Below are 13500 nucleotides of genomic sequence, written 5' to 3'. Positions count from 1 at the left end.
AGCAATGCTTAGTCCAAAATGTCAGTAGTTACAGTGCTGTTGGAGGTCTGAGAGTTTTGAGTGTTTTCACACTTGTGCTCACGGAGCTGAGCGGATTTAAATGTTGGAGATTAGCCGTTGTTTTTCTTTGTTAAACGTTTATGAGCAATGATTAGACGAATGACACTGATGACAGAGCTGATGGTGAGCATAATAAATTAGCACTAATGATAATTGAGATTATCTTGTCTAATAAAGATGGTAATAATACTGATGGTGATGATGATTCTGGCAGTAATGCTGGTAGCAGAGCCGTGTAGGCAAGTATCGTTTTAGACTATGTCAGCATTTTATTGTCACTGTAATGAAGGTTTAGAAAGCATTTCTCTTGCTTGAAGATTGCTGGTCCCCTAGCTGGGTGGGTCGAGGGCTGGTAATGGCATGCAGAGGCAGAAGCTTCAAGGTAAGGAGCTGGAGTGCAAATTATAAAGTGAGCCTTGATGGCACCTTGTGACTATCTGATGGGTGTAGAGCAACTTGCACGGGAAGGGAACTGGTGCTCTCTGTGTAAGGCCCAACAAATACATGCTTTCAGTGCTCAAGTCCACCTGGCCAGCGTGTGGGCAAGATCAAGGACTGGTTGGAAAGGGAGAAGTGGGCTGTGTTCCTTTACAGAAAGGGTGGCTTCAGGTTAGTACTGCTGAGTCCCAAAGTCAGGGGTCTAGCTGAGGTGCAGCAACACAGAGCAAATGGTGTTGGGACCATCACTGAGGACACCTGCCTGCATGTTGCTGCAGAGGCAGCCGAGCACGTGGCTCTGTTCTTAACCTGCCATCGCTCCCGTAAATCCCCAGACACCCAGAGTGCAGTTACAGGAGGAGAATTATACAGCTGTAAGATGGGGATCAGTCAACTTTATTTTGTCTTTCTGCTTGTCAGTAGGTTTTGGGTTTGCCAAGCTTTTCTTCTTTGAAAAGGTTCAGCAAGAATTGAGCTGAATGTTCATTCCTTTGACCTGAAAATTTGGACATGAAAAATGAATTGTAATGCAGTGGACATATACTTTATGACGTTTTTCAAAGCAGAAGAAATAGTGGGGGGTGTTTTTGAGCTGGATGGTTTTTGCAGATAGCTAATGTTGAAAACACTGATGTGTCTAGCGATGGATATTGTGCTCCTGCTGCTCTGTCCATCTGCTTACAATTGACTTCCAAATAGCTACTAAATGCAGCATTTTTCTGTTATATGTCTGGGATAGAAGCTTAGTTTCAAATCTCATTTTAGAGACAATTTTATCTGGAGATAAAAGCACTATATTTATAAATGTGCTGGAAATTATATCCTTTCTAGGAAGATGCATTTTAAAACTCTTGGATCGCTATTTCATGCTGAATAAAGAGCAAAAAAAATCCCATGTCTATCTGTAATCCAGTAAATATCTATTTGCCCACAAACTCAAGGGGTTCTCAGGTTTCATTAAAGTAACTGCTTCATACTATATATTTCCAATTAAAAGAATTCAGCATTTCTTTAAACGTGGGTGCAAGATGTCCCAAACACTTATCCCACTGACTTCTTTTTTTGCACCACTAAGAAAAACAGGAGTTTGATCTGTGAAAATCTTATTAACAATATTCTCTAGCTTCCCTCTAAATCCAGTGAACTGCAGGCAAGTTTCTCCCAGCCAGTATTGCGATGACTAAGATGCTGCATTTTGGGGGAAATAAGGTACTAGATTTGCTAATTTCAAACCCATGTCCCTTGCAGTTTTACAGAGTAGAAATGCCACACATGGTTTTTAAAAAGATAGGCTGTTCCTTCCTCAAGAGCTCTGAGGTTTACTTATTTGTGTACTTAGAATTAGAAAGTTGTCTGTTGTACTTAATGCTGTCCTGAGGATTTGAAAGCTGTTAAAGTCAGTATAAAAACAAATACCCAATTCCCCTGCAAATTAAGGGATACTTCAGTGCTTTCAGGATTTCTGCAGCTGGCATTTCTAAAGGCTTATGCGAGTGTTATACTTCCAATGCCCTTTTGTGTCCTGATTTTGCAAATCTCTTGCCATAGCAACCCTGAGCATCCTTCCATTTAAGCCAGCTTGGTCCAGCGCAGCTTGGTGTGTGTGCATTCAGCATCAGCCGTGGCTTGCCTGGTGCGAGGGAAGCGGGAGGGTTCAGGGAGGTGTACTTCAAGGTAGGACACACCTAGGAGGTGAGGACGTTCCTTCAAAAGGAGATGCATCTAGAGCATTTGAGGCTCAAATACGGCATTTGAAGCTAGGCTGGAATAACTTCCTAATGATTCTCTGCTAAAATCTGGCACGTAGGCTGAAGCATGGTTTCGCAGCCAGAATAGTCTAGAGAATGGCATTTAAACAAGGCTGTGCTCAGAGGAGTTTTAAGCTAGAAGTCAACATAGATCCACCTCTCGAGAGGGACACATTTGCATCTGAGACTAAGTGAAAAGAAGTCTGTTAGACCACGCTTTCCAAAATCCATCCCTGCAGAGTTCAAGGTCTAGCATTCTTCTGAAATTTCCATTAACTATTCATCTTCACCCTTCAGTCCTGAAATATCCTCAAAAGTCTGGCTTTAAGTGCTTTGCTGGAGCAGTGTCAATGCTAAACGTATATACAGCTTTCAAACGCAACTATAATTCTGGACTCAAATGTTCCTTTCCAAACCAATTTGCAACTCAATTAGGTTCTGGCTAATTCATATTGAAGATAAGCTTGCAGGGGAAAAAAACAGTTAAAAATTATTGGGACTTGTCCAATGGATATATTATTTTGGAGTGCTAACAGGAAATAGTAAGACAATTGGTCATAGAAGGATTTGTTTTAAGGATATTTAATCATTTTGGGTCTCTCTTTATACTCATATGCTGTGACTTATAAGACATCATATCTATAGTTTGTTCTACGGTAAGTGATTTATTTCAATATTTCTGTCACCTTTAATGCAAAGCTACAAGGAGGCAAATATTGCAAATGGCCGAGCCATATTGTACCCCTCTGCTTCTGCTCATAGCTGTGCCCTTGGATGAAGTGCTTGTTTGCACAAATAACTATCAGATTTGAAGAAGGCAATACTGGAAGTTCCCTCCAGTCTTTAAAAAAAAAAGTATGTATATACAGATATACATAAAGACATACGCACATATATATGTATGAGAGAAAGAACCAACTGAATGATAATTAAGCCCGACCCATTTTCACCTTGATAACTAATGCAGATCCACTGTAAGCAGGTCAAATATGCTGTTACTTGCTTTAAACTGGCATCTGCTGTGCATTAGGCTGCTCAGAGCTTGGCTTCAGGATTTCTAACCCCCCCCCAACCTCCCTTTTCTCGCCTCTCCTCCCCTTTCCCTGCATCTCTCCCCATCCTCTTACAGTCAAAACCCACAGGCAGATACTCAAGCATAGCTCCCATTCACCTAAATGGTAATTTTGTGGGAACAAGGACTCGGTGGAGACCACAAGATTTAGCTCATCTGTGGCTCCTCGGTTACCTCTGACCCTCCTGGAGAAAGAATTATCCACCTGCTTGCTGTTAATAGCAGTGAGGGCTTAAGGAAAACCCACAATTGCTTTACAAGAAAATGAAGCCAGTAAATTACACTGATTAAGCCAGCCTCTAAGTTCTCTGATTTTACGTTTTGACCTTCTTTTGGTTATTACCTTTTTCATCAACAGTTTTTCAGTAGGAGCACCCCAGATTTATGCATTTGTCTTTGTGAGTGTACCCTGGACTAGAAGCTGAAGATTTACTCCATGTTCTCGTCCTTCTGAGGTGGTGCAATTTCTCGAGGCCATTTTTCTCATCTTTCACAATTTTTGACACGTTCACAAATCAAATAGGAAACAAAGAGGGCTCTGTGTTTTGAATGTGCAACATGGCTTGCATCTGTGTAGAGGCTCTCACAGAGGCAGCCACTTAAAAAATGTGTTAGGGTCTGTGGTGGTTTTAGCTGGGAGAGAGCTAAATTTCTTCATAGTAACACGTATGGGGCTCTGTTTTGAATTCGTGCTGCAAACAGTGTTGGTAACACAGGGATGTTTTGGTTGCTGCTGAGCAGTGCTCACACAGAGCACTGCTGCTCCTCAGACCGCCCCGCCAGCGTGTGGGCTGTGGGTGCACAAGAAGCTGGGAGGGGACACAGCTGGGACAGCCAAGCCCAGCTGACCAAAGGGATATTCCACACCATATGACATCATCCTCAGCAATAAAAAGCTGCGGGAAGAAGAGGGAAGAGGGGGACTTTTGAGTGATGGTGCTTGTCTTCCCAAGTAGCCGTTACGCGTGACAGAGCCCTGCTCTGCTGGAGATGGCTGAACACCTTCCTGCCGATGGGAAGCAGTGAATGAATTCCTTGTTCTGCTTTACTTGCATGTACAGATTTTGCAAAAGCAGAGAAGGGTAAAGGTTGCATCTATTTGCATGGGAAGGTTATGGCAGACCGTGTGTTTTTCTCCCTGGTCCCTGCCATCCTCAGGGGCCTTTCTGACTCTGCTGCTTCAGTGCCATATCTGAAATTTTCAGTGAGGACCAGGCAGAGGTTTTTAGGGGGTCGGATGCTTGCAGTTCATCCTGCTGGAGTGAATTCAACGTTATCCCTCTGCCATATCTGTTGGGAACACTCTCATGGCCCCACAGCATCCTCCTGGAGAAGCTAGCTGCCCATGATTTGGATGGGTGTACTCTTCACTGGATAAAGAACTGGCTGAATGGCCGAGCACAGAGAATGGTGGTGAATGGAGTTAAATCCAGCTGGTGGTTGGTCACGAGTGGTGTTCCCCTAGGGCTCAGTTTTGGGTCCAGTTTTGTTTAACATCTTTATCAATGGTCTGGATGAGGGGATTGAGTGCTCCCTCAGTAAGTTTGCAGATAACACCAAGCTGTGTGGGAGTGCTGATCTGCTCAAGGGTAGGAAGGCTCTGCAGAGGGATCTGGACAGGCTGGATTGATGGGCTGAGGCCAACTGTATGAAATTCAACAAGGCCAAGTGCTGGGTCCTGCACTTGGGTTGCAACAACCCCATGCAACACTATAGGCTTGGGGAGGAGTGGCTGGAAAGCTGCCCAATGGAAAAGGACCTGGGGGTGTTGGTCAACAGCCGGCTGACCATGAGCCAGCAGTGTGCCCAGGTGGCCAAGAAGGCCAGCGGCATCCTGGCTTGCATCAGGAATAGTGTGGCCAGCAGGAGTAGGGAAGTGATCGTGCCCCTGTGCTCAGCACTGGTGAGGCCACACCTCGAGTACTGTGTTTGGTTTTGGGCCCCTCACTACAAGAAGCACATTGAGATGCTGGAGCATGTTCAAAGAAGGGCAACGAGGCTGGTACAGGGTCTAGAGAACAAGTCTTATAAGGAATGCCTGAGAGAACTGGAGTTGTTTAGTCTGGAGAAGAGGAGGCTGAGGGGAGACCTTATCACTCTCTACAACTATCTTAAAGGAGGTTGTAGTGAGGGAGGTGTTGGTCTCTTCTCCCAGGTAACTAGCGATAGGATGAGAGGAAATGGCCGCAAGTTGCGTCAGGGGAGGTGGAGATTGATAATTAGGAAAAATTTCTTTACTGAAAGAGTGGTCAGGCATTGGAACAGGCTGCCCAGGGAGATGCTGGAGTCACTGTCTCTGGAGGTGTTCAAAAAAAGTGTAGATGTGGCACTTTGGGACATGTTTTAATAGGCATGGTGGTGTTGGGTTCACGGTTGGACTTGATCTTAAAGGTCTTTTCCAACCTTAATGATTCTATGATTCTGTGATCTCTCCCTGTGCCCAAGGAGACCCAACATTGGACAGGATGGATGCTGCAGCGAACAGCTGCCGCATTGGTGTTCTGCACCTGCAGTACGTGCTCCACCTCAGGAGGAGTTTTGGGCTCTTCCAGAACTAAAGGGTCCTAGGAGACATGATTCAGATATCTCTTCTACTTTTGCTTCCTCCATCTCTAGATATGCCCATCTTACAAGTGACAACTTCAGAAGTAAATGTGCAGATAATTACTGCTACAGCTATCGTTACAATTGCTGCTGTCCGGCTAATGCTCCAGCTAAGAAGTGCTTGAGCTTGCTGAAAGGATTTTTTTGTCTGTGCTGATTCAAAAATTTCTCTTTCAGAAATCGTTTGCTAATCTCCCCATGGCTTTCACTGATGAGCTTGACTGGCCGCAGTTCTCAGAGATCACTGGATTTCTGAACTCCACCATCGGGTAAGCCAGCAGGTGGGGTGGCCAAATCACAGCAAGTCTGAAAGGCCCTCAAAGAACAGCAAGAAAAAAAAAAAAACAAAACAGTGCTTGAAAGGGAAGGTAAAAAAGCTAGTCAGCTCTGCTTCTGCTCTTTCTAAAATCAAGATTGATGCTGGATCTGGGGATTTTTAAAAATCTTTTAAATATATGGAAAATGTATCATACTCTAACCCAGTCTTACTGAAATTCATGGGAGGTTTTAGAGCTGGTCAGGTTGTAATTTAAAAGGAGAAAAAAACAAAAACAAAAAAACCCCCGAACTCACTTTTTTCAAAATACTGGGTCAGGGAGAAGGAGAGCATTGCTGAAACTAACAAATATCAGCCTTCATTTTTCTTAGGTTCTTTTTCTCTTTCTTTCTTCCTCCTTTTTCCTTTTTGCTGCTGAAACAGTGGAATAAATGGTAACCCCAGGGTTATTTGGTGATGTTCCCTTTTTTGGGACAATCTTTCTTCCCTTTTTTTTCCCCCACATTCAGAGGCAAGTAACAAAATAAGACTTTGGAAGCACCTGTGAGCTGTGTTACACTGGCTCATGGGGATGGCCAAGGACGCAGGGATAGATGGAAAAAAAGAAGTCTATGTCAGAAGGAAGGAAGGAAAGGAAGGAAATGAAGTTCCAGGAAGGAAAATGAAGTCCAAACAAAGAAAATGCCTTGAAATGTCTGCAGTTTTAAATGTGAAGTAGAAAAAAAAAAATCATAGTTTTGTTAATAATCTTTCTGGCCAGCATTAAGAGGCCCTTGACTGCTGCCAGAACTGAAGGATGCAATCATCAGCAGTGCCTGGTCAGGCTGGAGTTTCAGATAGTTTTTATTTTATATGTCTGAGATAGGTCATGAATACTGTGAAATGCCAAACTAGGCATGAGTCAAGCTTAAAGGGTCTCTCTACCAACAGAGTTAAAATGTTGGCAGAACATATTCTTTTCTAGGAAGAATATCTGTAGCACCACACACTTGTACTTTTTGCTTCCTTTCTTCTCCCTGTGCAAAAACCAGGCTCCCAGCCTCAGCTGCATTCACACAGTGTGTGCTTTAAGGAGGTATGCCACTTGACAAGCCAACAGAGAAGATCTATGCAGCCTCCTCTTTCAGAGTCAGCAGAAAAACCAGCCTTTAAAAATATATTGCAATGTCCAGCTACTCAATAGACAGTATTTAACTGGGCTGCAAAGAATCTGAAGATCACAAGTGGTAAAAGCTTAGTATGGACCCTGTAGTTATCAGTGATAGGCCTTGGTTCAGTGTTCAGTTTTTCAGTCTATTCCACATCTAGAACTATAAAAAAAAGAGGACTGTTTGGGACTTCAAGGCATTTGTAAGAGAAGTAGCACAATATCCCACACCACAATGACAAAGCATGGCGGAGACTGACAGGCAATGCGCAGTGGGAGGTTCCCGTTTACTCTGAGCCTGAAGAAATAGAGAGACAAACTGATGCGGTCCGTGCCCATCTTTCCCACCCCATGATGGGTGAACAGGGGCACGCTGTTTAACTAATACCCCCTGACCGAGAAGGTCTGTTTGCTTCTCCTCGTCCACTCACCTGCTATGCTGAAACCCGACGAGCTTGGGCGTTTCTTGAGTAGCCCGTTGCATGGTGACTGGCTGATGTTATCATGCATTTCTGTGTAGACGGTTACTTTTATTGCTGGTTTCAAGACTTGTTGTTGTCTTCTGTTTCTCTGCATTCATCTACATTTGCTGTTCTTAAACCGTGGCATTTAAGTTATCTGACTCTATCAGTGTCTAAGTTCAAACACAAAATCAGCAGCCCCAGTAGAGATGGCCATGTACTTGTGGCTGGGCATGTGGTCTTTTCATCAGCTTCTCTGTTATCCTTTTCATTTGCATTTCCATTTCTCTCAATAGTGCAAAGTAAAGGAGAAAACTAGTCACAAACATACATAACCTGTTTTCAGATCAATCCGTCCAAGATTTATGGCATTGGCAAATGAATGCCCTGCCAATATTTCTTTGCTTTTATTTATTGTTCCATAACAACCAATTGAAAAGTCAACTAGTGAACAATCAGCAGGATTGTTTTGATAAATGATGTATACCAAAAAGGTTTTTAAATACCTTGTCTGGATAAAAGCATCCTGGATGGAACAATTCCAGAGAAACTGTCCATCAATTTATGGTTTCTGAGAGGCTTCTGTTTTAGGCCACCCTGTTCAAGATGAAAAAGATTTATGACTACAGAAAAAGAGAGATGGTGAAATAGAAGTATGTACATAACAGGGGCAAGAGTTGTTCAGAGACAAGAACTTACTTCATTTTTGATATCAGCTGTGTTTTCATCAGTATTGTATGAGTTCAGTGGCTTACATTTTCTCAATATGTTTCAGAGGCTGGACAGACTCTCTGTATCTACGTTTACGCAAGAGAAATCGCTGTAATCACAGAGACTTACAGAACATTTCCCAAAATGGTATGTTAAGGTTTTTTGCCTTTTTTTTTTAACCTTACTGGTCTAATACTTGATGCTGCATTAATGAACATCTTTCAGAAACAAAGAGGAACCTCTTCCTAATTGTGTGCATTTCTTGTGGAAAAATAGAGGACAGCACTTATTTAACTCCACGTCTTTTCTTCTGGCTCTGAGTAGGGAGGTGTGTGGCTTGATCACTTTTATCCATGTACTAAGAATTTCCACTGGGCTAAAAAACAGTCTACCCCACTGTAACTCCACAGGGGTTTTTTTTGGCCATGACCAAAAGGGGGGGATTTAGAGGGGTGTCGCTAGTAGTGATGGAGCTAAAAGGTCTGCCCTCCATCTCCTCCAGAGGCTGTGGGGTGGTCCCCACTTGCTTGCACGCCCCTGCTCTGCACTGCCATGGGGGGTGCCAGAAAGGCCCTACGCTGCACCCCCCCAGTAGCACAGGGGCTCACAGGGCTGCCACACCAGCAGGCAGAGCAGGGACAAAACAGCAACCAGTCTCGTAGCAGGGGTGTCCGTGACATCCTGTGACATCCTTTGGAGCTGGAGACCAGCGAATACCAGTCCTCTTGCAAAACTGGGGGGGTCAATGGTGCAGGCATCATAATGTGCTCTTAGAACAGATTTTAAAGGAGAAATCAAGGACATACAGGTAAACCAAAATTGGGACAAAACTTATCACTGTTAAGTTTTAATTGATTAATTACTTTTTTTGAGGGTGGGTTAACATCATCTGTCTATGAAAGAACATCCTATGTTGCCAAGAGTATATGCAGCAGACCTAATATACCTAGAATTAAGGAAAGTGTCTTGCGTGGTACCTCAGAGGAAATGTTTGTGTACAGTGAAGAAGAGGAAGATTAATACAAGAAATAAGAGGTCAGTAGAGAACCAGCTAAGCAGGGAAGACCAGTGGGTTGGAGAGAGGAGCTGTGTCCCTCATGCATCTCTCCTGAGCCTAACGCTGCTTAACATTTGGAGTGGTGACCTTAGAGCAAAGACCAAGGTGCATGCTTGATGGCATCTGTGAACAATGCAGAATTGAAAAGTATTAACCATCCTGAAGTGGGCCACATCCTCACACAGGAATAATTTAGATGGTCTTGGGAATAGCAATGAGATCAACTGCAGAAAATAAATTAATTATTAATTAATACTACCTCTGTAGTGTAAATTTAAAAAAAGGTGACTATCAAAGAGTGAAAACCTAGAATAGCCCTCAAAATGGAGAAGTGAGGGTAAGAAAGAAACCCTGAGTTATTTCAAGACAGAGTTTGCTTAAATTTGTCAAAGGGGTTTTATGAAGGGTTAAGTAATCTCACTTAGAAATTAAGATTTACGATGATAGCTTTTGTGTGTTGGATTAGGTGATGTTTCCAACAGCAGGTTTAAAATATATTTTATTGTTCTGTGATTATCACTTTGTGTTTGTATTGTATTTAACTAATTTTCATGCTTCGGAAAACTGTCTGAAGAAGCTTGGGAAAATTTATTCTCCTCAGGTAGATAATTTGGCTTTATGGGATGCTTTTCCTCTGTGACAGGTGAGGTATGTGGGCTGTGAGTGAGGGCCACTGCTACCCCTAGTGCTACTTAGAAACTTGCTTAATGCTTGGGATTTCCTGCCAGATTTATGATCAGAAAGGGTCTGTCCCAGCTCCCCAGCTCCAACAGCCATAGATCTTAGTGGGCAGAAGATGTTGCCCAGACAGCTCGCGTGGTGCGAGGATCACTTCCAGACTCAGGTGGTCATTTTCACCTAGTTTCACCACCTTCTGGTGCCAGCACTTACGCCACTGGCAATGCCTGTCATACGCCTTCCTCCTACCTGTGGCATGCATGGTGTTTCTGAGGCTTTGGGTCTTCTGCACAAGTGTTTTACAATGTGTTTGGTGTCACGGGTCGCGCGCTTCTGACTTTCTCATCTGTAAGTCGCAGGGCACTAAAGTTGGTGGCTTCCATTATTGCAGTCCCCCAGATGTGCTTTCTGGCAAGAAAATGAAAAAATGGCCTAACTAGATGGTGTCTATGGGTTTTCTCATTTATATCCAGTTCATCTCAGTACCTGACACCCTATTACCTTGTTCTGCTCTCTTTACGTTAATGGGGGTTGTACTTTCTGCTCTTCCTTTTTTTCCAATTCCCTCGCAGACTCTTTTAAAAAACTATCTCCCTGTGTGCATCGTTCCTTTTTCTCTCCACTTTGCGTATTTCCTTTACACTTACACTACAGACACCTGCAAGATATAAAAGGAGGTGAGCCTGTGTCAGGGCAAAAGACTCTGAAGAAAATTGAGAAGGGAGTTTAAAAAAGGAAGAAATTACACGTGGTAGAAAAATCCCGGGCAACTTCCTTCAGTATCTTCTCTTCATCATCGCACTGACACCATGTTGTAAGTGTTTGACTTTATTGCCTCATTTGGCATAACAGTTTCACTGAACAGGAGGATTGAAATGGCTGCTCTCAGTGTCAGTAAAGCGAAAAGATGGCCACCAACCTGACCTAGCCCCACCTGGGACAACTTAACACTCCTCTGAAAATGATGCTTGACGGCCCCACATATACGTAATGAGAGGATGACATGCTGGAGATGCGGTTTTGGTGGGGCAGGCGTGCAGCCCAGAGCCAGAGCCCAGGGATGGCAAACCAAGCCAGGGACCGAGAGCAATGCTCACCTCCAGCCCCCTACAAGAAGCACCAGTGCTGTGTCAGAGCTCGAGCACAGAGGGACTTTCCGCCATTGCCTTTCTTCGGACGTGCATCTTCACCCTGCAGGAAGGCTTCCCCAACCTTTATGCTAGTGGGATTTCTGCCTTCCTTTTCTTAAAATGTCCCATTATCCTCTTGGAGATGGTGGACCCTTTCCTTCTCTGCAGCTGGCTGGGGCAGGGTGCCTCAGCTCTCTGGGTATGTTACCCAGGGCCCATGAATACTTACTGCTTTCAGCTTTGGTTGTGCAACAAGCAGCTCACCATCCTAATCAATGTTCTCCATCGAAGTGGCTTGCTGAACAGTTTTCTGCAGATAATTTTTATTGTCTCATTGTTTTCGATATGGTTCTGGTGTCTTGCCTTCCAGCAGCTTCACACAGATTTGTAGGCCATGTGCTGTTCTGCGGTTTTGACTGGGTGAGTATGATCATTAGGTGTGAGGGCCAGGCATGAATGCTCAGGTGTGGAATCAGAAAGCTTTTCTAAATGTTCTCCAGCACTTGTGGAAGATCCCTTATTTTGATAGAAGCATCCTGACAGTAAAATCAGTTGCTAAAAATATTAAAAAAAAATAATTAAATAAATACAGGGAAAGTGAATACTCTCAGAATTTCTAAATAATTACAGAACAGTCTTGCTATTGTCATCCATGTTTTGCATGAGATACTTGGATAATGCGTGCTATTTTGAAACACAGGTATTGCATATTCCTTTGCCATTCGTAGTCTGATCTGTCTCTGGGATTCTTGCCTTTCACGAGAAAAATTAGGCCTTGTTGACACATGCTGTGGCTCACTGAGCCATCAAGCACCACGTATCTCACAGTGGCTTCAAAACCAATTAAGAAATAATAATCTTTACTGGTTTTCTTCAGCTATCTTGGAAATTCTAGTCCACCTGGAGCTCATATGGGGGAAACCAGAGACTTTTTACTTTGCATCGTTACATTCCCATTGCTTTTACAGCATAAGGGAGCAAAAGATTAGAAGGCAATAAGCCTTTCTTGGCCACACAGCACTTTTGGTGCTATCTGGACCCAGGTTCTTTCTCTGCATGGTAGTGCTGCTCCTTGTCAGCCACACAAGGTCTCGAGCAAGAACATCAATAAGTGCAGCTCAAGTATTCCAAGGTTTATGAAATTTGGGGCCGCTCAGAAGCAGAAGCAAACCCAACCCTGACTCCTCAACTAAAGCTAAAAGAAACACCCCAGCAGTCTGAAAACATTTGGAAAGAAACAGAGAGGGGGGAAGGAGTGATCCAGGAATAGCTGCCAGGACGCTCAGCAGTGTAATGGTAACTATTCTGCCTCATGCCTTTTTCTCTCTTGAATGTTTTCATCACAGACTGCATGCTGTATCACAAAAACTTCCTTGAAGACTCAATTTGCCTAACAAAACAGATCTCAAAAAAAAAAATCACCCCTTACATTTCTTGATTCTTTAACTTGATTTGTAAATGTGCTAATGCTTTCCACTGAGCTGCTTATAACTACCTGCACTCGTGGATGTAATACATATCCAAGAACAGCTTCTTACCTTTTTGTAAGTGCATCTTTAATTTCTAGAGATCCCAATAGTTCATTTGTGCTGGAACTGCAGCCCCAGTCCAGGGAGCCAAGTGGCAGAATGGCTTAACAGAGGGGTGCTGAACCCTTGCTGAAAGAAGGGCTACTAAACAGAAAAAAAAATCAACTGGCAGTATTTATGTTCCAAGCCATATTTTCTAAGCATTTTGTGGGGCTCTTCTTCTGCTGAAAAGAGCTTCTCAATGTAAGGGCTGGATTTTGAATGGACTAGTGACCCGCAGGAGAGAAGCATCAGACAGATATATTCTTTATTAGCTTGGAAGGACTGGATTATTTAAAACATAAAGGATTGCTTGATATATGCAGTTGGCATCACTGTGAGCGATGATAACAAAGGCACCACTATTAAAATGCAAAGCGTATTATTGCTACCTTAGGGGTTTATCTCTTAGATCTTTCCCGTATACCAATCCAGCAGGGATTTAATGATGTTCTGTCCACAAGTTTCCTCCCAAGAGCTGCGGGGAGGGCAGGATTTACTCCTCAAAGCAATCTTCAGAGGCACAATGCAGGAAAGAGAAGAGGTAGA

The 13500-nt window shown here is 43.4% G+C and overlaps 1 protein-coding gene across 5 annotated transcripts in view; it reads left to right on the top strand.

The window, feature by feature from the left end:
• AOAH (acyloxyacyl hydrolase) overlaps window positions 1-13500 on the top strand; it is a 95327-nt gene that overhangs the window by 58762 nt on the left and 23065 nt on the right. For all 5 annotated transcript variants that reach the window (XM_075418679.1, XM_075418678.1, XM_075418681.1 and 2 more), the window contains 2 exons: window positions 6100-6191; window positions 8583-8665. In XM_075418679.1, the coding sequence (XP_075274794.1) occupies window positions 6100-6191; window positions 8583-8665 (175 nt within the window). The remainder of the gene's footprint in view (window positions 1-6099; window positions 6192-8582; window positions 8666-13500) is intronic.

This window comes from Opisthocomus hoazin, chromosome 4 (assembly GCF_030867145.1).
Source record: "Opisthocomus hoazin isolate bOpiHoa1 chromosome 4, bOpiHoa1.hap1, whole genome shotgun sequence".
NCBI classification, from domain to species: Eukaryota; Metazoa; Chordata; class Aves; order Opisthocomiformes; family Opisthocomidae; genus Opisthocomus; species Opisthocomus hoazin.
Note: the sequence above shows the minus strand (reverse complement) of the source record. Positions and strands in the feature narration are given on the sequence as shown.